This window comes from Tinamus guttatus, unplaced genomic scaffold, assembly GCF_059628265.1.
Source record: "Tinamus guttatus ecotype Peru unplaced genomic scaffold, ASM5962826v1 Tinamus_guttatus_pri_ptg000314l, whole genome shotgun sequence".
NCBI lineage: Eukaryota > Metazoa > Chordata > Aves > Tinamiformes > Tinamidae > Tinamus > Tinamus guttatus.
In genome coordinates, this window is record NW_028288848.1 from 9,051,039 (window position 1) to 9,073,077 (window position 22,039).

The 22,039-nt window shown below is 39.1% G+C and overlaps 2 protein-coding genes across 2 annotated transcripts; one reads left to right on the forward strand and one right to left on the reverse strand.

Moving 5' to 3' along the window:
* Positions 1–7,256: 7,256 nt before the first annotated feature.
* FFAR4 (free fatty acid receptor 4) lies at positions 7,257–11,432 on the forward strand. The gene is made up of 3 exons (XM_010211361.2): positions 7,257–7,778; positions 8,246–8,374; positions 11,025–11,432. The coding sequence occupies exons 1-3, from the start codon at positions 7,257–7,259 to the stop codon at positions 11,430–11,432; spliced, it is 1,059 nt and encodes a 352-aa protein (XP_010209663.1).
* A 571-nt stretch (positions 11,433–12,003) lies between these two features.
* On the reverse strand, positions 12,004–19,394 carry RBP4 (retinol binding protein 4). Its single transcript, XM_010211362.2, has 6 exons — positions 19,372–19,394; positions 19,070–19,205; positions 18,311–18,447; positions 18,064–18,170; positions 16,340–16,552; positions 12,004–12,313 (listed from the first exon to the last, which is right to left on the reverse strand). Exons 2-6 carry the CDS (start codon positions 19,196–19,198, stop codon positions 12,300–12,302), a joined length of 600 nt encoding a protein of 199 aa, XP_010209664.1. The 5' UTR covers positions 19,199–19,205; positions 19,372–19,394; the 3' UTR covers positions 12,004–12,299.
* Between the last annotated feature and the right edge of the window lie 2,645 nt (positions 19,395–22,039).

Below are 22,039 nucleotides of genomic sequence, written 5' to 3' on the forward strand. Positions count from 1 at the left end.
ATTATGCTGTAATCACACTGAACACCACAAATGCTTATAAACAACTGGACGTCACTGCTCACCTGACAAGGAATACTAACATGAATGATACAATGTCTTCAGCATGCTGAGGCGCAATATTGCTTTCATGACATCTCTATAACAAACCACTGATGAGATGGAATAGTACAGTGAAGTAATAAAAATATAGCAGTAGTAGAGATGTAGGTATTTCATTTTTAATCTGTCACCTGTCATTTTAATTTGCACTTTTTATAATGATTAAACAGTCTTAAGATTACAGTAGCAGTTCTGGCTATGATTTTATCTTTGAAATGATAAAGAATTATGGCTATCATACAAGAAAGAAACAGTTAGAGATTAACACTATATATAGTAATACAAGCTACTTTATGTACAGCAGGACTCCACAGCTCCAAACCTGTAACAATCCTAAGTCTTTCCCTTCCTCTAACTTGAAAAGTATATGCCAGAGTTATGTTGCAAGTGTCTGCAAACCAGACCTAGTTCTATGGAAAAATCTTTGCGCATTAGAAACACAGATATGTCACTCTGGGAGTCTGTTTGGGGTATTTTAACACAAACCTCATGGCAATAGTTAAATATTTATCACAGAAGATGAGTGTTTGTTTATAGTTGTACCATATATCAGAACTATCATAATTAGTTTCAAAATTAACATCATTGCAAAACTCAGGCTATTGCTTATTTGGTGAGTTTGTAAATTGGCTAGACCTAGTGAAGCTCAGCTGAGAGAACTCACACCTCTCCAAAGTCATCCAAGAGCAGCTGGCTGTTATATTTGAGAATTCTGGAGTGCAGGAGGGATTTCAAAAGACTAAAAAGATAATAAAGGCACAGTGCTTAATATGGAGAATAGGAGCTGCCAAAGAATTTTAGACCAAACCATCCTAACTTCAATTCCTCAAACAAAAAAACACTGTCATAGCTCTGTCAGGGGAAGTCATATCACACATCCTCAATTTTCTTAATTGAAGAGGTGTTGTGGATAGGGAGAACAAGTTTGTTAAAATGAACCTTCTGTTTCACATGCCGTTGTTTCATAGCAATGTAGCAAAACACAATTATTTCCTGTAGTCTATACACTGGGTGCACAACCAGCTGAAAAATTGTATTCTGTAATTAGATATCAATAACGAATAGCCACAAGAACAGCCACAATTTGATCTTTGTTCTGCCTCACAACCATATACATTGCCTCCAACAAGCAGCCAAAAGTGGATGCTGAGAGTATAGCACTAGGATAGTGGAAGCTGCGACCTCTTGCTAGTCATCCTAGGGAACTTTGAGAGCCAGATACAGTTCCCATGTGTTAGTACTTTTCACTGGATTTCGCTATTGAGCGATGATGCAGATGCTAGAGCAGAGTAGACAGCCTGGCACGCTCCAAGGTAAGAATTGAGAGCTCTTTAGAGGCCAGCATTAATTTTCGATTTGTCAGTAATAAATGATCTGAAATAGGATAAATACAATAAATATTACAGGTAGGAACATCTACAAACCTAAATGCAAAATAAATAGTATCAAATACCAGGTCTTCAGGAAAGAGTTTAGAGAATACAGAAACTAAACATGATTCAACATGCCACTTGCATAACCTTGCAACAGTTTTAAAACGGGATGAATAAATAGATTCTTTACACATTTTACACATAGTCCTTCCTTTTTAGTCAATAGTGATAAGACTTTTAGCTCACATATTGTATCCAATTTTGAGTATTGTACTTTAAGAACAACTTACACTAATGAGAATGTAAGACATCTTCAGGATTTCTGATAAAAATCAGAGAAGAATCAGGGTTATTAAGTCTAGAAAAGACCATAAAAATGGCAAAATTTCATATACAGAGAAGAAAAAAATAAATTCTTATATTCAGTGAGAAAAGTAACAAGCTCATAAAGTGCAACAGGGGTAATTCTAACAGGAGGAAAATCTTTCTGGTGGTTATAATAGATAAGCAGTGAAGCATATTGCTCATGGAAGCTGTAAAATCTCCACCATGGGAGATTTACAAGGACAGTTATACAACTACCTAAACCACTCCTGACAGATGGTTCTACCTTGGGTCTGGGGCATCAACCAGATGATTTCTCAAGGTCCCCTGAAGCCCTATTTTTTAATGACATCATATATAGACCTGTAAAGCAACACACCATAAGATATCAACCAAATAAAAAGCAGGGAACATAAGGTCTGGTCTTTCTGCTCTGACTCTCCATAGTCCTTCAGCATTTCACTACAAGCAGAATTAGTAGCTACCTCATAGAAGTCAATATAACAACTTATACTGTTCCTTACCTCATAAACTTCTAGTTCTGAGCACACAAAGCCATTTGAAGTCAATATTTGGACAAATGCATCTTAACTCTTTTGGAAAGCAAGAGTGCAACTTGATGTCACTTAATTCCCTAGGGTTGAGAAATGCTTCATTCCCACTGTAAGGAACAGTGCTGTGTTGTCTAGTTTTTTGGCACTTTCACAATCCCAAGCTGGGAGGTGCTGCTGAGGATTCACAGATGCAAATTTTCTTCAAGCTTTACCTGCCTAAGACAAATGAGAGTCATTCATAGCAAAAAAAAAAAAAAAAAAAAAAAAAAGAGGCAGACTTCAAATATGACACACTACTAGAAAGTAACGCCTTCCCTTACTCCCCTGCAGAACTGGAGCTGGGCTCTCCAGAGGACCGGCACCACCTCACCAACTGGTCTGTTGACTCTCTGACCCGTTGATAGTTTAAGTATTTCACACTGAACGAACAGTTCCAAAAAGAAAAGACCAAAGTGCATCAAAATACCCTAAAAGAAACAAGTCTGAGACCTTACTAGAACTATTTATTTTTTTCTGGATCAAAGTGCAGCCAGGTTTAGTTGCTGGATCTGCTCAAAACTGGTGAACAAGCACACTGCCTCAGCAAAAGCACAAGTTTTATCAATATAACAAGTGTGATCTGTTCAGTATTATCTCAAACAACTAGACACAAACTATAGAGCATAATTTAAGTAGCCATCTGTTCTGGGTATGGCTTATGAGAAGCTTTAAGTCACACCTCTTTAATCATCTCATATCAAATTATAATGTAACCAGACCCCAAACCACCAGTGATAATGAAAAACATGGACAGTGTGGGAAATACTATTATTTAGTATTACACTTGGGAAGATAAAGGATTTTGCAAGAGAATTTGAGTGTGTTCTGTACTTTCGTGGGTGTTACAAGAAAGAATTTTGTGTATTTCCAGCTCTAGCCTAATGCTAACTAAACGTATGGTTTGTGTTCCAATGCAGATTGATTTTCTTTGTAGCAGCAAGCATTCTATAGCCCTTACTTCAGAATACTTAGACAGAACAGGTCTAGCTGGAGCTGAGCCACCCTGATGAAGCTCTGGTTAGTGGCGTGGCATTCCAGAGATTGTGACCTTCCCAGGGAATTTGCTGTTATGTGCACTTGATTTACAGAGAAATGCCTGCCTTATTGCAGGTCATTGCAAGAAATTGTTCAGCATATCTGTTCACAGAACTTCGTCGTGGCCTTGATGACAAAAAATCCAATGCAGCTCTCTTTAGAAAGCACATCTACTGAGAACATGAACAGAAGACATCCTTCTGTCTGAGGCACCGGTCAGTAATTTTGCTATTATAGTTTGAATCAACAGCACTACTGGCATGTATCCCAGGAAGTATACTAGCTCCTGGTGGATTTTAACTTCGGGAAAAGAAGACTTCCAGAAAACATAGTGACTAGCTGTTGACAAGACCACATAAACCCATAGAAGGATCTGATATTTGTAGTGGAGTGGATAAGCTTGCTACAATATGAAGACAAACAGTTGCATTCATATTTCTACCACCATTTAAAGAGACAGAGATTATGAACTCGAGAGAGTTCAAGACAGTTACTTCAACTCACTGAAATGGGAGTATACTGTGGTTAAAAAAATCTTTAGATATCAAAACAAACTCAAATAGATTTGTATTTGAAACAAGCTTTGTAAATGGCATAACTTCTTTCAAGCAGAGTATTAATTGTCTTTAGAAGCAATACAGCTGCGACATGGTATGCACTAGAAAAAATGGAAATAGAAAGCTAGCCCGTGTTGCACTTCATGCTAAAGAAAAAAATCTCTTATTATATAGACACAATTTGAGTCACCTACCAGCTTGGAACCTCTTTTGTGAAGACAAAGGGTCAACATCTCTAATGCAATAAACTTAAATCATTTAGCAAATACTAAACACACAATACACCTTCTATAAAAGTCAGTATTATTTACTCATTGTAATACAGGTGCAAGGAAATACTGAACAACAAACTACATAAGAGATGATATATAATTATGGCTTTACTAAGTCATGTCCAAACACAACAAGAATTCTCATCTTCTAGTATTACCCAGCCAAGAACATCCCTCTCTTGGTCACCATTTCTTATGCCCAAGAAATAAGCACTCTGAACTATCTAACCCCATTAGTCCTGACAGTTCATGGTTGTCAGGGAAACAACTTGAAAAAAAGAGCTTGGGTTATAGTATCAGCTAACAGTCCTCACCTGCCATAGAGAAGACTGAGACTCAGACTTTACATTCTAGGGAAAAAAAACGCACAAGGAGAAATGATTTTTAGTGTGTGTGTTCCCAGGCTAGCTATCCAGAATTGTGTAACTTGAGTTGACTCCAGGTTTCATCACCTCTAAGTAGAAGAAAGCACATAGGCTGAAAAAATGATATAGATTAAGCAATCATAACAGGTTTCCAGGCATTAATCACTTCCTCGTCGCCACCATGTGTGGATTATGTACAGCACACAGCATCCACCCATTAAAGTATTGCAAGACTAGCTACGCTAAGGTTACAATTCCTTCCTTCCTCAGATTTCACACTGTGATAGTTGCTATCCAACAGCAAATGTAGCTTTTGTACTTCATGGGAGGCAAAAAACTCTTATTTTAGGTAAATGCACCCATTAGATCCATGAGTAATCAGACTGCATTTGTTTCAGCAAGGAGCTCCAATTCATTTCTTAACATCCCATTGAAATAAGCATGACAGCAGTCACCCTGTACACAGGACATGGTGAAGCTCTCTCATGAATACTGAAAGCAGCATTTTGCTGAGCAAACAATAGGGTCATGCCAAATAAATAATATTTTCATTCACAGCTGAGGTCCCAAGATAAAAGTGATCCAATTGAAGATCAAGTGCATTTCCAATGCTCTCCCAAATCATCTCAGTTTCAAACCTTCTGCTTTCCTTCCCAACTGAAAACACGATCATTCCACCAATAACGAAGCTTTAAATGTTTCTATTTTCTGTACCCCATTTTGTTTCCAATGACTTTATTTTACCCTGAACTGATTGAATCAGATTTTGAGTTCATCTTTCACTGTCGCCAAAGGGAATTTGGTAAAGATTTTACTCATAATACAATTTGCATTTATCTGCACAACTGTTTACCAGCTGTTCCCCACGTTAATGTTTGTGCAGGTATGATAAGACTTGCAAGGATCACCCTCTTCCACAGCCTAGCCTATATTCAGAACTGGCAACATCACTGACGCTGCCAGTGCCCACAACTTTGGCACCAACTTGCTGATCCGTGAGGTTTGACACCTGGAAGGTATTCAGTGTATTTCAAGATTCTCTAAGCATCTTGCATAATCAGTCCATAGTACAGCCAACACATGTGGTGGGATATGTCAAGTTTTGATCACAAATACAAACAAACATCCTCAGCAGGGTTAGAAAATTTACTGAAACCTTTGAAATAAGTGTGGAGATTTTTTTTTTAATCCTAAGAAATGATGTAGAATGAAATACTTACCAGTCACTTGTACAGTCATCTACCAAAACTGAACTTTGCAAGTCTGATTGTTGACTTCACTTGAGTTCATAGCAGCCCCCTGCTTAATAGCAAATCTGCCTGTGTTTTATACAATCCAAGATAAATCAGCAGGAAGCAGCAGGCGCATATCATCTGATTTAAGCTGCACTGCAAGCTCTTTGTTTGATGAGACAGACTAGATAGTAACTGGCACTTTAGCTCAAGAGAAAACATGCTTATTAAAATCTGAGCAAAGTCTGTACTGGCAAAGATAGGGGAAGTCATCCAGCAGAAATCTAACTCTTGTCAGGCTTCGCTAAACGATGGTCTCCCAAAACAAACAAGTTTCCAGAATTTCCACTAATGCCATTATACAACAAGCTCATTGCAAGGGTCACATCCAGTATACTCTAGAAGTAAGGGGCATTTGCAAAGTCCTACTGCTATCAGTTTGGAATTGCTCTAAGAGTAAGCAGATAATGAGAACCAGAAGGAGGAGCTCCGTGTGTCCAAATCTGCAACTGAAACCTTAAGCAGCTGCATATTAATTCATCCAGAACTGACTGGTATTATACAACTGTTTACACACATTCTGAAAACATTTTATCTTCTTTTTACAAGGCATTACCTGCTTGCCTGTGGTGATTTATGTGTCTTGCTTCTGGCCCGTTTGTAAATCATCTGCAATGAAAAGCATAAGAAGAAACATCTGCTTTCCTTACCGTCTGAGCAACTGCTTTCAGGAAGGAAGATCTAGAGAAAAGACACTGGGTATTTTCCAGCTACGTTTTGATTTATGAGGCTTTTACAAGAGGTCTAAGGCAGATGGTTGAGATGCTGGACAAAGATCCTTAGTAAAAGGACCCCCAAAGCTTTACATTGTGACACTTGCTCACCCCATGGGGCCATTACTGCCAGTCCAAGTGATACACAGGACTACTGCCTCCAAAAGCCACTCTCAAGACACGAGGTCAAGGCTAAATTCCTCTTTTCACCTTAAAATACTGCCAGTTATCCTAGGGTCCCAAGCAGACCCCTCAGAGCGGCTCTTCAGCACTCCCTTCTGGATGAAGGACAGGCCATGGGGAACCCCGAGAGAAGCAGTCGGGCCCAGAGGCCCCTGCACTTCCCCGATGGGGGTGTCAGCCTCGCCTTTGTGTGAGCTGTGCCGTATTTACCCTCCTACTTCCTTGTTCCACCGCAACGCCGGGGCCATAAACCGCCTGGCTGACACGGCTGAGCCCCAGCAGGGCGGGCAGGCGGCAGCAGTGCTGAGGGGATGGTGGCCGGTCCCCCAACCAGAGCTGGGAGGACACCCCGGTCACCACCACCGTGGCGAGCAGGAACACGGCCACAGGCCTAGCGCTGCCCTGCCACTGCCGCCTACTGCAGCTCCCTCGTGCCCGCTGGCCTCCCCCATGCCCAATGCTGGGGTCAACAGGACTTACTTCCCCTTCTTCTCGGACGTGGAGGGCCACGACAGCATCGGACTGCGTGCTGCCGAGTTGGCCGTGCTGGCCTGCATCTTCCTGCTGGCTCTGGCAGGCAACGTGTGGGGCATCTGCCTGCTGGTGCGGCAGCGGCACCGTCTCTGCACTGCCAACTGCCTGGTGCTCAACCTCTTCTGTGCTGACCTGCTCTTCATCAGCACCATGCCCATCATCGGTGTGGTGCGCTGGACCGGCGGCTGGGTGCTAGGCCGCACCATCTGTCACCTGCTCTTCTACATGGTCAGCCTGAGCGGCACCGTCGTCATCCTCTCGCTGGGCGCCGTCAGCCTGGAGCGCATGATCAGCATCGCACGCCTGCAGCACCGTGCCTTGTGCCGCCGCCGGGACCTCGCCGCCACTCTCCTCCTCATCTGGGGCTTCTCTGCCCTCGTCACCCTCCCGCTCTGCCTCTTCTTCACCGTGGTGCCGCTGACCACCGACAGTGGCAAGGTAAGGCAAACCGGGGTGGGCAGCGGAGAGCTGGGACACCCGGCACAGCCCAAAACGTAAACACGACGAGGGTTTCGCCTTGCACTCAAAGGGCCAAAAAATCCCCTTGGCCACATGCTTCCCTGCCACGGAACCAGTATCTTTTCTTTACAGCATATTGAAGCATGAGCAAAAAGCCGTTGAAGGTGATATCATTGTATCATTTACATAATTTAGTTTTTAGTCTGCATGCCTGTTTTAAAGCTGTCGTTAGCACTTCATGTGAAATTTATGGCAATAACTAGATTGTGGACTTTTTTTTTAATATTAACTAACACATCAGTTGACTGGTCTTTGAAGCAGAAACTTATTATTGATGCTGTTCTGTCTGCAGCCACTTTCTCCACAAGTAATAGAGAGAGGTAAGCACGACTTTCCAGTAAAACCAGAGGTACAATGTTAATTTTCCCTTTATTCTTTGCAAACAGGAGGTCCAGATTTGCACTTTGGTTTGGCCCAGCATTGAAGGAGAAATAGTTTGGGATGTGGCCTTCACCATCGTTGTCTTTTTAATACCAGGATTAATGGTTGTCATCAGTTACTCAAAAATATTACAGGTATTTCTTTCCTTTAAATTTTGTGGTATAACTAACAGAAGTAACCAGTATTCTCTAGGCATCAACATGTTATTATCAAATACAATTACTGCTAAAGCGTATTGACTATTTGCCCAAGTAGAAAAGTACCTGGCATGAAATGAGGCACTTCAACCTGTATCCACCCAGCTACACATTTCAACTAGGAGCATATGCTTAAATTACAAAGCCCAAGAGTTAGTCTTTATTCATATACAGCATTAAATAGTCTACTCTGTTTGTTGGTCAATATCCTAAATACTTAAAAGATTCAAACATTGGAAATAACTACATACTAGATTTTGCACTCCTTCAGCCTCTACTTTAAAGAAAGCTGTAAGTCAGCAAGGAAAGGCAGGCAAGACTGGAAACAATAATCTTTCTCCTTCTAAATCTACTGCTTTTCTCCTTTCTGCATGCCTTTTAGTATGCAGATCACAAGAGAATGTGCTTATTTCTGCACAACTTTCAAAGCAACTTTGCAAAAGCTGTAAATGAAAACTTTGTTTCTTTCTGAGTGGATATCACTTAACTGCTTAAACATAGACACCTAGACACCAGACACAGTTTTACTTTATATTCTAGCAAACATAGTATTAGATATCTAATGTATTATATGAGACAGTGAGAAAAGAATTAAAAATCTTCAACTTAGAACGTAGAATTGATGTCTCCATCAACTTAGAACCTAGAATTTAGGCTTCACATGTACTTGTCTATGGATAAGTCTCAAACTCAGTCCATATAATCAGTTCTTGAACCTCTTAATCTCATCACAATCTTCAGATAAATGCACTAAACTTCATCTAGTAAAGCACCTTTTCCAACCTCATATTCAGGCAAATTGTATAGGCAAAGAACATACAGTAATTTAATGAGGACTCTGGGCTCCTTGAAAAAAAACGCAAAAAGCTGGTGATCAAGGAATGTCACAGCACTTGGTCAGAGACCAAGACAAGAGTGATGTTTCTCTTGTCCTTGCAGACTCCAGATTACAACAGGTAGATTTAGAAGGCAATAGGGAGCTAGAAGACAATAAAAACACATTTTGAAGACTGGATGGCAAAATAACTCCTTACTGTTGTGTTCACATTTCTTTTACAATTTGACAGTGAAGATGCTAGAATGTATTAGCATTTCTCTGTAACCAAAGAGGAGCAAAGCCCATAGCTGGATCCCATTTACTGTAATTGAATTTCCTCTCTCACACAGCTCTCCATGAAGCAATCACAACTCAGCTGGAAAATATCTTAAACCTGTCATTCCCCAAACCAGATTCATTCTAACTTCGTAAGAACGCTACATGGTGCCAGTGTATATACAGTGAAATGCTAAGTATTACTGGAAACAGTTCAAAGCATTTAGATGCATCCAAATGACAGAGCAACTAAGATGATGACTCACCACAGATAAAAGACCTCAAATTTGATTACATACTCCATAAATGTGCTCAATTTAATCTGATTCTTACTTTACATAACACTGCCCAGAACACTGGCAAAAATGACAGCTCAGAAACATAATTTGTAATTAGTCTTTTTTGTTTGTTTTGTTTTTCCACCTTTCCCCCTCTCAAGCAATGCACAGCCTATACAGATTCAGGAAAAGGCTAGAACCAGTAAAGAAGTTCATCTTCTTGAAGTTACATACCTGTCTACACATGACTTTTAAGCTTCTAGTCCTGAAAGTGTGGTCCAGATGCCTGCTGTAGGTATCAAGATTCCTTATTTCTACGCCAGTCAGAAAGGAATCCAAAATATACTACTACCACCCCATTTCTGGTGAACATTTTATGTAGATACAATCGCATCTTATCTACTGCAACATTCTTGAAATCTTAGTTCTACACTGTGCAGATCCATCTGGAAAGATGGAGGGTATTTTTATGAGATTGGTACAAAGTCTGCTGGTGAAGATATTCTGGATAAGGTAGATTTATTCTGAACACTGGAAGCTAAGGGTTGGTTTTCCCACTTTCTGAACAAATGCTATGCCTAGGCTGTTTTAATACAGTAGGCCACACATGTACAAAACATGTAGAGATTTTTCATAGCAAGGAAAAAGGATCTATAAGATTTCAGGTTAGTTCATAGAAAGCAATTCTGATTACTGAAATAACTTACACAGAAATTTAACAAATTCTCTCCTATTTAAAACGTACCTTGACTTTTGTTACTGCAATGAATTCATGCTCCTTTTTTACCTGATAATATCAGCATAGCCATAAGCCAGAGAACTGGATTCTGTTCCTTCTTGTGCACTGACAGGATTGTTAACTATGTTCCATTTTACATGTGTGAAAAAAAATCAATGAGTTTATTTAGAAAGAACAAATGCAGTCACAATCTGAAGTTAATGTAATTTCATAAGTAATTAAGGCCCTGTTTGGAATTGGAAAGTATTTATTGCTGGAAAAGTATGAGGAGAAAAAACAGCTTGACTACTATTGAGTAGACTGGTAGACTGAGAATGTTTGAAATTGAACCGCTGACAAAAAACAAACAATCCTTTTCTATATTCAATTTTCAAAATAGAAACATCATGTTCAAAACTTACTTTTGCATCTGTAAAAATGTGTTTAGAATTCTCTCATGTTTCAATATAGGTTACTTCTATTTTTTTTTTTTTGCAGATTACAAAAGCTTCAAGAAAGAGCTTAAATGCCGGCCTAGCCTACTCTGAAAATCATCAGATTCGTGTTTCCCAACAAGATTACAAACTATTTCGAGCCCTCTTTATATTGATGATCTCTTTCTTCATCATGTGGAGCCCTATTGTAATCACTATTTTTTTAATTTTAGTCCAGAATTTCAAACAAGATTTGCATATTTTGCCATCAGTGTTTTTCTGGATAATGTTATTCACTTTTGCCAACTCTGTTGTCAATCCAATTTTGTATAATGTTGCCCATTTTAGACGCAAATGTCAGGAAATACTTCTCTGCTGCATAAGGAGCCCTATAAGAAATGGAGCTGGCACAGAAACCACTGTGCGAAGAAATAACTGTGAACAACCTAATTTATCTTTCATTTACAGATAATTAAAGTCTGAGCCATGCCACTCTTTCAATCTTAATCTTTACACTATTCTGGTCAGAATAGGTCACTGTTTTATAGTATTATATACTAAAAGAGACACTCAGGAAAACAAAACAGATAAACAGTTGTATTTACACTTACTGCAGGTAGAATTCTCACCTCCTCAGAAATATGCACTCTCATGTAGGTTTCCAAAAAAAGATGCCTGCATATAAAGCTAGGTAACTCACTGCCTGAATATAGTTTTGGGCAAACTAACTCATTTCAGGTAGAAAACAATACTGAGATCATAAATATGCATTATCACCAGGTGGATGATCATTTCTGGTTGCATATCAAGTTTAAAAAGTGACGACTTTTCTGAATTTCACAAATTAAAAACATTTACTCATAGCAAGTGTAAAATAGGTTCTTCAAAAAAGATGCATATTTTTTATGTCTTCAATAGTCGTATCATAAAATAAATAGGTGGTATACATGACAGTATATGGAAGGAAATTAAAAGTCTTAGAAAAAATGTAAGTTTTTTAGAATTTAAATTAGTCATAAGTTGAAACTGAGAGAAATACTGTGTTCTAATTTATTGCCATCTGTCACCAATTTTACCTAGTGCATTAAGATAATGGTTTACTAATAAAACCATCATCTACATGTACAGATGTGCATAGAAACAATCTGCATCCCCTGTAATCCAAGTTTATTAAAACATTTCATTGGTTTATTGACAAGCTGAGCTACACAGCTCAGATAAATATATTCAAGATCTAAATGAAGCCATTTAAAAGCTTTTCAACTGAACACTTAATCAATGTGTTAACATTACATCCATGCTGCTGTTACGTGATTTCCTTCCATAGTTTTGGATCTCCTTAAGAGCAGAATCCTGAAAAACACAAATATCAAAGTTTTATTTTTCAATTACACTGGAAACATTAAAATATTCAAGCTTTTACCAAACTTAAAGTGTTTTTATATTAAGATTACATTTTATACATTATATAGAATATATAAATATGTATAATATTGTAAAATGTATTATGCATTTTATATATTTTAGATATATAAACTGCTCTTAATCTAGCAGACTGTTTTTTAATCATTGAGCTTTAAATTAATGAGCTTTAAAGTATTTGTAATTTATGCTTTCTAATAAGAATGTGTTTCAACAAACAAAACTTCCTCCAAAACTTCCAATAGCAACAGCAGATAAGATAAATATATATACACACCACTGTAATTCAGGATTTCATTTTCTACTGAATGGTAGCAGCAGATTCATTTTTTTAACTTCAGTAAAATAGTGTCTTACTCTACAAGTAGTCCCACTGTCAATGTAAATATTTATGGTGACACTACTGTTGCTAGGAATATTATTAGAAGGCTAAACAAAGTGTGATATCCACATTCACACTGAGTAACTTCAAGCTACTGAGCTACAACTCTGAGAAAAGAGTAGCACAGCCTGATGCACAGCCTGATCCACATTTAGGAAGGAGCTGCCATTAGAAATGCAAGATAAACAACAATCAAAACAAAACTTCCTAGGCTTCTTTTGCCTCAAAGAGCCAGTATACAAAGAACTGCTATTTTAAGTTTTGTACATCTATTATTTATTTTGGGGACTTAATTTCAGTACAGTATTTATACAGAAAGCTAGTAACAAATCTTTGGGAAAAACAGATTTAGCTTTAAGATGTAGGCTTGGCTTGCACAATGAGAACAGATATACAACTATCTATAAAGTTCAAACAGAATTTGACTACAATAACAAATGAACCTAAGTTAATACAGACAAATGAAGCTGGCTATTTTGATAATAATTTTGATAAAGACAAATGAAACTGGCTATTTTGATAATAATTCTGCAGCTCTTAATTGCAGAATTACAGCATAAAGTAGTAAGACTTTCAATCACCCTCATACGGATTTAAATGAAGTTTGCAAAAGTTCCTAACACAAACTTTAAAATATTGTTTACCCTCCATTTTAGCTTACGATCATTCTCTCTCTCCCAAATATATTTGCTCTGCAGGAACTTGGACTTAAGTGTACTGGAGAATTCAGAATCAATTAACACTACGGTAATTACGGGTCCTGATCATATAGCAATGGAAGAATGCAAACAGCTGGCTTTAAATTTGCTTTATACTTTGGTGCTGGGCTCATAAAGATAAAATCTGGCACAACCTTCAGTAAAAAGCAGACAGCCTTAAGGATAGAGGCAACCTTTTTTTTTCATTTACAAACAATAAGGAACTCAAACAGTCTGTCAGACACTGTACTCAACACCTACCACCTGAATATAAATTAGGTCAGCAGACAACAAATACAACACTTAATTCAGTCTGGTAGGTTGGATATTTCTGTAACAGACTGAAGGTGGCAAGATCAGCTTCTAAATTAAGGTTGGACAGTCAAAGTATATTTGAGACTGAACTTTCAAAAGACATTCTAAGCTTTTATATTTAAAATACACTACCATTTCCATACTCTGTGAAAAAGGTAACCTTTCCATTTCATAGAAATTACGCCATGTCTGAAGAAGTTGTATCAAAAACTATGAACAAGTGAATAAAGCTCATTTTCCTTGGTTTGTACTTTCTTGCAAAGATTCTCAATACATTTATTTCTCATATAGTGTGGAAATAATAGAAACACAGGCACTGCTAAGCTAAATCAGACCAGTACTTGTACAAGTCCAATAGCCTATTCAATAGCAGGATAATGCTATCTATCTCTGGGTTTGACAGGGATGCAAGAGATGATCTTAATAATAATCTCTCAAAGGCACAGTGTAAGAACTGTAATCTAAACTTTATCTTTGCTATCATAAAAAATAGCCAAAACATCTCATTATTTTGTTCTCTCATCTTCAGATTTTTTTATTCTTGCTGTATTTCAAAGAGGAGTTGTAGTATTGAAAAACAAGAAAGTATTGTCAACTTACATAATGACATTAATTATCTTCTATCCTATTTTATACTATCAAATAGATATTTACTTTTTGATGGCTGATCAAAATTAAGCAGTACTTTTGTTTCACTCTCTACTGCATCATACAGATGCTTTCTTGAATATACAATTCAGAAGCCAGCAGTTTATGAAGGTTAAAGTTTCTCCTTTGAATTTTTATTACTGAGTACTTATCAAAAGCCAATTTTGTTTGCATTTATGATGTCTCTTAATTTTGAATGCCTTAAATACTCTTATGTTGTCTGCAAACTCTCATTCAAAACAAAACTTTTTTCATTGCCGCCAGGCACTTTTTCCAGGTCGCTAATCAGCATGCTCAACACCACCTACGTTAGCAGGTCTCTCAGGCACCATCTTATCAACATACTTTACAACATGGCACTATATTACTCTGTTTACAGGTCAGAAGAACAGACAATAGAGGCACAAGAGCTGACTGGGCTGACTTTCTTTGTAATACATTAGAGTTCCCTCAGTCAATCTCAGTTTCTTCCAACAGGTCATTTAGGAAAAGCCTTTAATCTTGATTTGCAGATTTCGGTGATGAAGAACATACAACAGCTCTTGGTAAATTGTTCCAAAGGTTAATGACCTTTAGAATTAAACAAATGGCTCTCTACTTCTATCCTGAATATGCCAGGCATCAAGTTTCAGCCATTTTATTTTATTATTTCTGTGTTTGCAAAACCTTTACTATCCAATCCCCATTGCTTTTGCAGGTAAGCATAGACTTTGCTCAGGTCAGACTTTAACCTCTTTCTGATGAGAAAAATATCAAGGTCTTTGAAGCTCTCACTAGAAGACACATTCTACAAACTTTCTGTCATTTTTTCTTTGCTTTTCTCCTTTCACGTTTGCTTGTCTTCTAATTATCAGGATCATTAAACATGGCATAGCAAGCAAACCTCTGCCAAGCACCACAGTCTCATGAAAGTCTGTAAATTCATCTTTGACATGCTCTGTTTATGCATTCAAGAACCACCCTGACTTTTTTGGCCACAGCATTCATGTGTGCCATATGGCTCTGATTTTTTTTTTTTTTTAGACTGTTCCCCAGTCTGGGTGTTATCTTTATCAATATGTATTTTATGTTATCTTCCAGATCATTGATTAAACCAGCATAAAATACCATTTGGCCTTTTCTAAGACACTTTTGAACTTTCTACCCTTCACACCACTGGTACATTTTACTGCATGGAATAGAAGAAATCTAACACTTTCGAAACCTCACTGTTCTAACTTTGTGCACCCTTCTGTGGTGCTGGAAATGTATATTCCTCATGTAGTCCCTTAGCTTCTCTGCAGCTTCTCAGCCCCACACACCCAATGGAAGCAGGTAAAGACAAGCTATAGAGTGAGCCAATTTGTATGTCTCTCTGCTGTAAGCTCAGGCATCCTGTAGTACAAGGGTATGTCCCTTTTCCATAAACAGTTCTCTATGAAGAACTGGACATGAAGATGTGTGGGAATGGGACAATCCTACTAATACAAGGTGGAGCATCACTATCTTTTCCAAGACTTCTGTTTTTCCTTAAAAACCTCTTGTGAGGGATATTTCAAATTATTTTTTGAAAACAAAGATAATAGTTCTTCCTTTTCAGCAACTACTTTGTTAAGAAAGATGAAGAATTCTGATAGACACAATTTCTCTTTACAATCACTATGAAGTTTATCCTTAGCATGTTTATTCATACTACGCTGATTCAATCGTTTTACAACTTCCTCTAATTGTTTCAACTGATGTAATATGACACATAAAAAGCTATACACATTAGCTCTCCTTCAGATAAGGGAAGCAAAAGTTGGAGTGAACTTTCTAAGAACTCCAGTTTCCAGAGACACTGTTAAAGCCACGAGGTATAAGTCTTCAAGCATTCACTAATAAACAAGACTCCAATTAAACCCTGAAATAAAATTCTTCAGGAAACATTCTTACCATTATGAACAATAACTCTGTATTTTCTGTCCAAGCAGAGGTCTACCTGCCGTTGTCTGACAATCTTCTGTGCCTCTGGGGGCAATCCCTTGGGGTCCCGGGAGAACACAAAGGAATAGCTATCGGCACAGGTGCCGTCTTCATTTAGTTGGCGGCAGGAGTAATGAAGAGCGTAAGTATCGTAATCTGTGTCCACTACCCAGTGATCATCATCTGGGAGAAACAATAGCACAGAAAAAAGGAATTAGAGAAGTAAATAAAATTCTAAATCTTAAGAAATCTGTCATAACTCTGTAAAAGAGGTGATGCCACAAAGTTTTCTATGAGTGATAACAAATTATCTCCTACTCCTGTGTCAAGTATTTAATTCCAATTCTTTTGGATGATGGAGATGTAGAGGTTGAAACTTCTCTACTTCTCTTCCAGCATGAACCCAAAACAAGAGTGGCATCAAGCTAATAAGTCTCCTGCAAATCCATGCCTGAACATCATTATAAACTGTGGCAATGGCACAAAAACAGAAACATGCATTACAGTAACCATCATGAAGTACATAAAGATTTTTTAAAGTAAAACACAGGCAGTGATTAAAAAAAAGAAAAAAAGTTAAACAAACAGAAAATCTTGCTCATGCTGGTCATACTCCAGATTACACAGAACCTTCCTGAGTCACCATTTACCTACTGGGGTCACGGCATAAAGCACACTGGTGCGGAAAATCATCATGCAGTTGCCATGTACCTGTCTTAGAAATGTACTTGCAGCAAGCTGTATCTCCTCAACACACCGTTACAATTTTAGAGAATTCATTTAGCTAGGTAATGTGATAAATGTACGATCACACAGACACTCTGTGCTCACAGAAATGAACTGGACATTTGCAGTAACAAGCACCATCTCTCCACCTAACCCTTCCTGGAACAAAAAACGATGCCACCCATCTGTGTTACTGCAGGCAACAACAGTCAGCACTCTGGAGTATTCCTGCAAAAACGATTCAGCAGCGGGCTGTGAGGAAATTGGGCAGCAATCCAAAGCCAACGGCTTCCAGAGCATTCTTTTATTTTTCTTTTATTTTTCTTCAGAGAGGATGGAGCTTTTAATATGATTCTTTGATCTACTTCTCCAGGAAACTATTCATGAGAAAATCTTGAGCTATAAACAAATCTCTATCTGGCTCAATAACCTAATTATGCTTAGGTGTGTGGCAAATGATCACAAAAGTATGGATAAATGTATACGCACACACATCATCATATCTGTTTCTTTAAAAAACAAATCTCTGTATTTGCACATGAGACTAAGCAAAAGAGCAGTTGCAAAATCCTCTCCCCCACTGTTTGCTGAAAACCAAGTCTTACGCTAGGCTTTTCAAAGAAGACGGAAGCATTCAATAACTCTGTCCTGAACTAAAACAAGACTTCAATTATTTCATCCCCTTCCCCCCCCCCAACAATGACCTTTGTTTATACTGTTCAATAACAAACAAAAGAAACACAAAGGTAACCAAAGGCCTGGTCTCTACTTGTTTATAGAAAACCAACCACCTGTCTCTCTCTCATAATGGATAGTGACTACTTTCTTTACTGTGAGGCTTTACTTTATGATCCTTATTGTGTTTTTTAAAGGTGGTTAAGAAATCTAACACTCTTCCTCTCCCCCAGCATTGGGGCTCAACATAATATTCTCAGGTAGTTCTGCATCTTCCATAGCTAAGTACTCACTTCCTTTCTGAAGAAAAGAAGCAACACCCCAGTACTTCATCTTGAACTTGGCGGGATCCTCTGTGTCAGTGAAAGAGCCAATCATGTCTGCACAGACATCCCAGTTACTGCAGCCAGGGAGAAAGCAACACATTAAAACCTAACAGCACAGATTTGGAGTGATAGCGGTAGGGCTAGAGAAACAGCAAGCAAATCAGAAGTTTCATGACATGCAGTAAGAAGAGATGGAAGAGTGGAAACAACTTACTTAAAGAGTCTGACTCTGCCCTTTGCAGTAGCACTCATCTGTCCATTCTCATCTACTGTAAACTGGGCTACCACATTGTCTTGCAGAAAGAGCCCCTCTGGATCTTTCTTTGCCATAGCATACCAGGTGCCACTATACTGAAAGGAAATTAGAAAGGCTGCAGTTAAGATCTAGAAGGCATGGGGAACATATTTGGAAACATTACAAACTAGAGAAGGTTGACAGAGAAGAAGACATGCAGATCTTTGAACCCATACCTCAAAGTTGTATCTAAAAAAACAAATCTAGTTGTTTCAAAAGCATAAATCCACCAACATATCCTAGGGCAGAAAGGGTTTATGAAAAAGTTGGTATCTTATTTGTATCCACAGCATGCAAAACTTGATGGACAGAATAAAATAATTAGCAGGATCTTTGTAGAAGTAAACCTAAGTATGTGTTTTCATTGCAATACTTTCTGGAAAACACTGGAATATTAATTTTTCATAGAAATAACTGAGTTGCTACACTCCTTTTTTGTTTTGACCATGCAGTTTGAGACCATTCCACTGAATGTCAGATTCGGCGGTATCCTGAGAGGCATCGGGATCCAGCCCTGCAGAGGTGCAAGTAACACTACACGCACCTGCTGTTTCTCCAAGTTGTGGTCTGTGGCTGTTGGTGAAAACGTGAACGCAGTGGTATTCCCAAATGCCAAATTTTGTAGACTGAGAAGAGGAACTAGGAAAGACATCACAGATCCAGAAAAGGGAGATTTACCCTGTTCTTGTCGAAGTTCTCCTTGACTTTGAAGCTGCTCACTCGGCAGTCCCGTTCTGCTGCGCTGCCACCCAGCAAGGCCAGAACCAGTAGCAGCAGCCAGGCCAGGACTCTCCTCGCAGGGGCCATCTCGTCCCTACAGCAACAGCAAACAGAGAACAGAGTCAGAAAAGGGCTCTGTCAAGCACACGGGGAATAAAGAAGGGCAACCCTGATGAGTTCAGGGCATCCCACAGCTTTCCCCGATGCATCCACATGAAAGAGGCCTGGCCGCCCCATGCTGCTGTAGCAAGATCGCTTACAGACAGTGCCAGTCCCCGCAGCCCCTCAAAAGCTCAAGTGTTGGCAGCAGCAGCCAGGCCGCCCAGCCAGGCACTGCTTTATATAGCCCCAGAGCTTTCGCAATCCCTTGGGATCCAAAGCGAGGCTGGAGGGGGGAATAGGGAGGCTCGCGGCTTGCGCAGGCCGGGGCCCCTGCACAACAGCCCCTTGCATCATCCCTGCAGGTGGTCTTTGACCCTAACTTGTAGCCAAGTGGGCGTTAGAAGCAAATGCCTTTCTCTAGTTTTCTTAATCCTAAAACAGGGCCCATTTGGGGGGGGGGGGGGAAGGGGGAGGAAATGTTTTTATGGGGTTTTTTGTTTGTTTGTTTGTTTTGCAGGGGCAGGATGGGGTGGGGGAGTCTGGACAAAGAGAAGTGCCCTGTCTCCTCCCGGGGCAGAGGGAGCGAAGTGCCTCTACCTCTGCTGTCATTTTGCACGCAACAAAGTCCAAAATCCTTCTTGCCCAATGTGCTCAAACCAGTTACAAGGTGCAGGCTTGTTTCTTCCACCCCTTCCCCAAATTCCTTCCCTCCCTTCACCTGATAATGGTGGCAAACATCATTCTTGAAGTTTTTGCTAGCATTTTGGAAAGCCTCATAGTCTGTTCCCTCTTGCTTCTCAAAGGATGGCTCACGCACCCAAAAGCTGTCCTGGCCCTGGCTCCAGGAAACAAGAGCTGGGATCTCGCAAGAGATGCAAAGGAGCCACCTGTGAATACCCACATACATGTACGCACCATTCCTGGCCCACTTGACAAGAATCAAAGTTTCCAGAATTTCTTTTTTGGCAATCTGCTATCAGTTATATAAATGATTATTTTTTTCTCCAGTCCAGGCAAGTTTTGCTGCCTCTTGGTCAATATTTGCTCTATAGTTTCAACATATTTAGGAAGCATTAGAGAAAATCTGTTAATTATTTTCTAGATTTGTAACCACGGCAGGATAGGAATGAACATTACCGAGAGAACTAGTTCACATACTTATTTCACCTCCAAATTTTGCAAAAATAAGGGTAGGAGGATTGTGTTTATTACTTTATAAATTAACCCAAAATATAATTCAAATATGGAGATAGCTGTAAAGCATGGAAAATACTACAACAGTAGCTTATTTGAGGAAACCAAACACTTTATTCAGCATGGCCTTCCCCAGAAACATACTTCAACCTTTCCTTCCAACTATATATTCACAAAAATAGCACTCTTGCTGACCTTGGCAAACTTTCTGACATCTAATTCAACAAGTGGAATAGTCTGATTTATCTCTTTCTTTTCTGGTTTGTGTTGGAGCCTTTTGCAGCATACCTTTGTGTACTTTCTCAAATGACAAATGCTCAGGGCTGTTCCAAGTCTGTTCTGAACCTTTGATTCCTCGTGTTAGATATCACTAGTCACTAAACATTACACTATCTTTAATGATCAATTTCTATTTGGAGCAAGAAACTATTTAATATTCGTAACTAGAAAAAGTTGTATATTAATTATCCTAAAACCTTCAACAATAATCTTCCAATAAACCAACATTTCCATTTATAAACTGAGTTGCCTTTTCCCACAAAGACCCAGAGAGGTTCTTTCAGTATCAAGTCTATTCATATAATATTTCAGCAATGAAGTATCCATGAAAATTGCAGATAGAGGTTTTCAACGAAGTTTAAGGTCACACAACCAAATGAATTCAGATATGACGATATCTGTCCACCTCTGTATGTAGGTCACCAGTGCTATTACGTTTACTGCACATTGTCCTCAGCAAGTGCTACAGACAGAGATCAATCCAGGTCTCACTAAAACAACAACAACAAACCTTCTGTAGATAATTTTTAATAAGATCAGTTCTAAATATGTACAAGAGCCATTATACTCTTTTAAGCCCAGCTGAGGTCATCAACAGGACTAAATCAGAATTATGTAACTTCTCTCTGGCAGTTCATATCTGGTGGAGATGCCTGGCAGCAACTTAGTAATTCTAACTTTTAATCCTTTCAGCTCCTCAAGTCTGGGGTCTCTACAAACTCCAGGCAAAGCCTGCAAAAACTGCTCTAGAAATGGCAGCACTGTGGATTTGTGGTAGCACAGCTACAATGAAGTCACATGAGCCATACTTCCAGCTCTGTCTGAGACAACTTACGCTTAGGAAGTCCTATTGCTGCTATAGTTAAAGCCCTTCAGTTCAATGGCATAAGCCTTTCAGGCACAAAAAGCTCTTCTGCCTAAGTCAGTCCCATCTAGCTAGGGAGGGCACTGGATGATGGGCAGAAGGGTCACGAGCACAGATACGTGAATCACCTGAGCCTGCTGATTCCAGGGTGAGCTTTTTCTCAGTCTTAACGAAAGTAGCTGTGCCAGCACAGCTATGCAAACTCATAAGCAGTGTAAGCTTTGCCTCAGTTAATAATCATTTCCATTGACTTGGGCTATCGGCTTGGTTGAGAAATGATGCCACAGAGTGATTTTCATCCAGGTCTCTGGAACCTGGATTCAGCCCTTGTCACTTCTCACAAGCAGAAAGCTTTGGGCCAGGCTGTCAACAGATGCAGAGCAGTGTGCACAGACCAAGCCAGTGGCAGGAAGTGATTACTGAGCTGCGGAAAAGCTTAGACCATTTAAAAGATTTATTAAGTATATTTAAAAGAATAAAGTACTCTA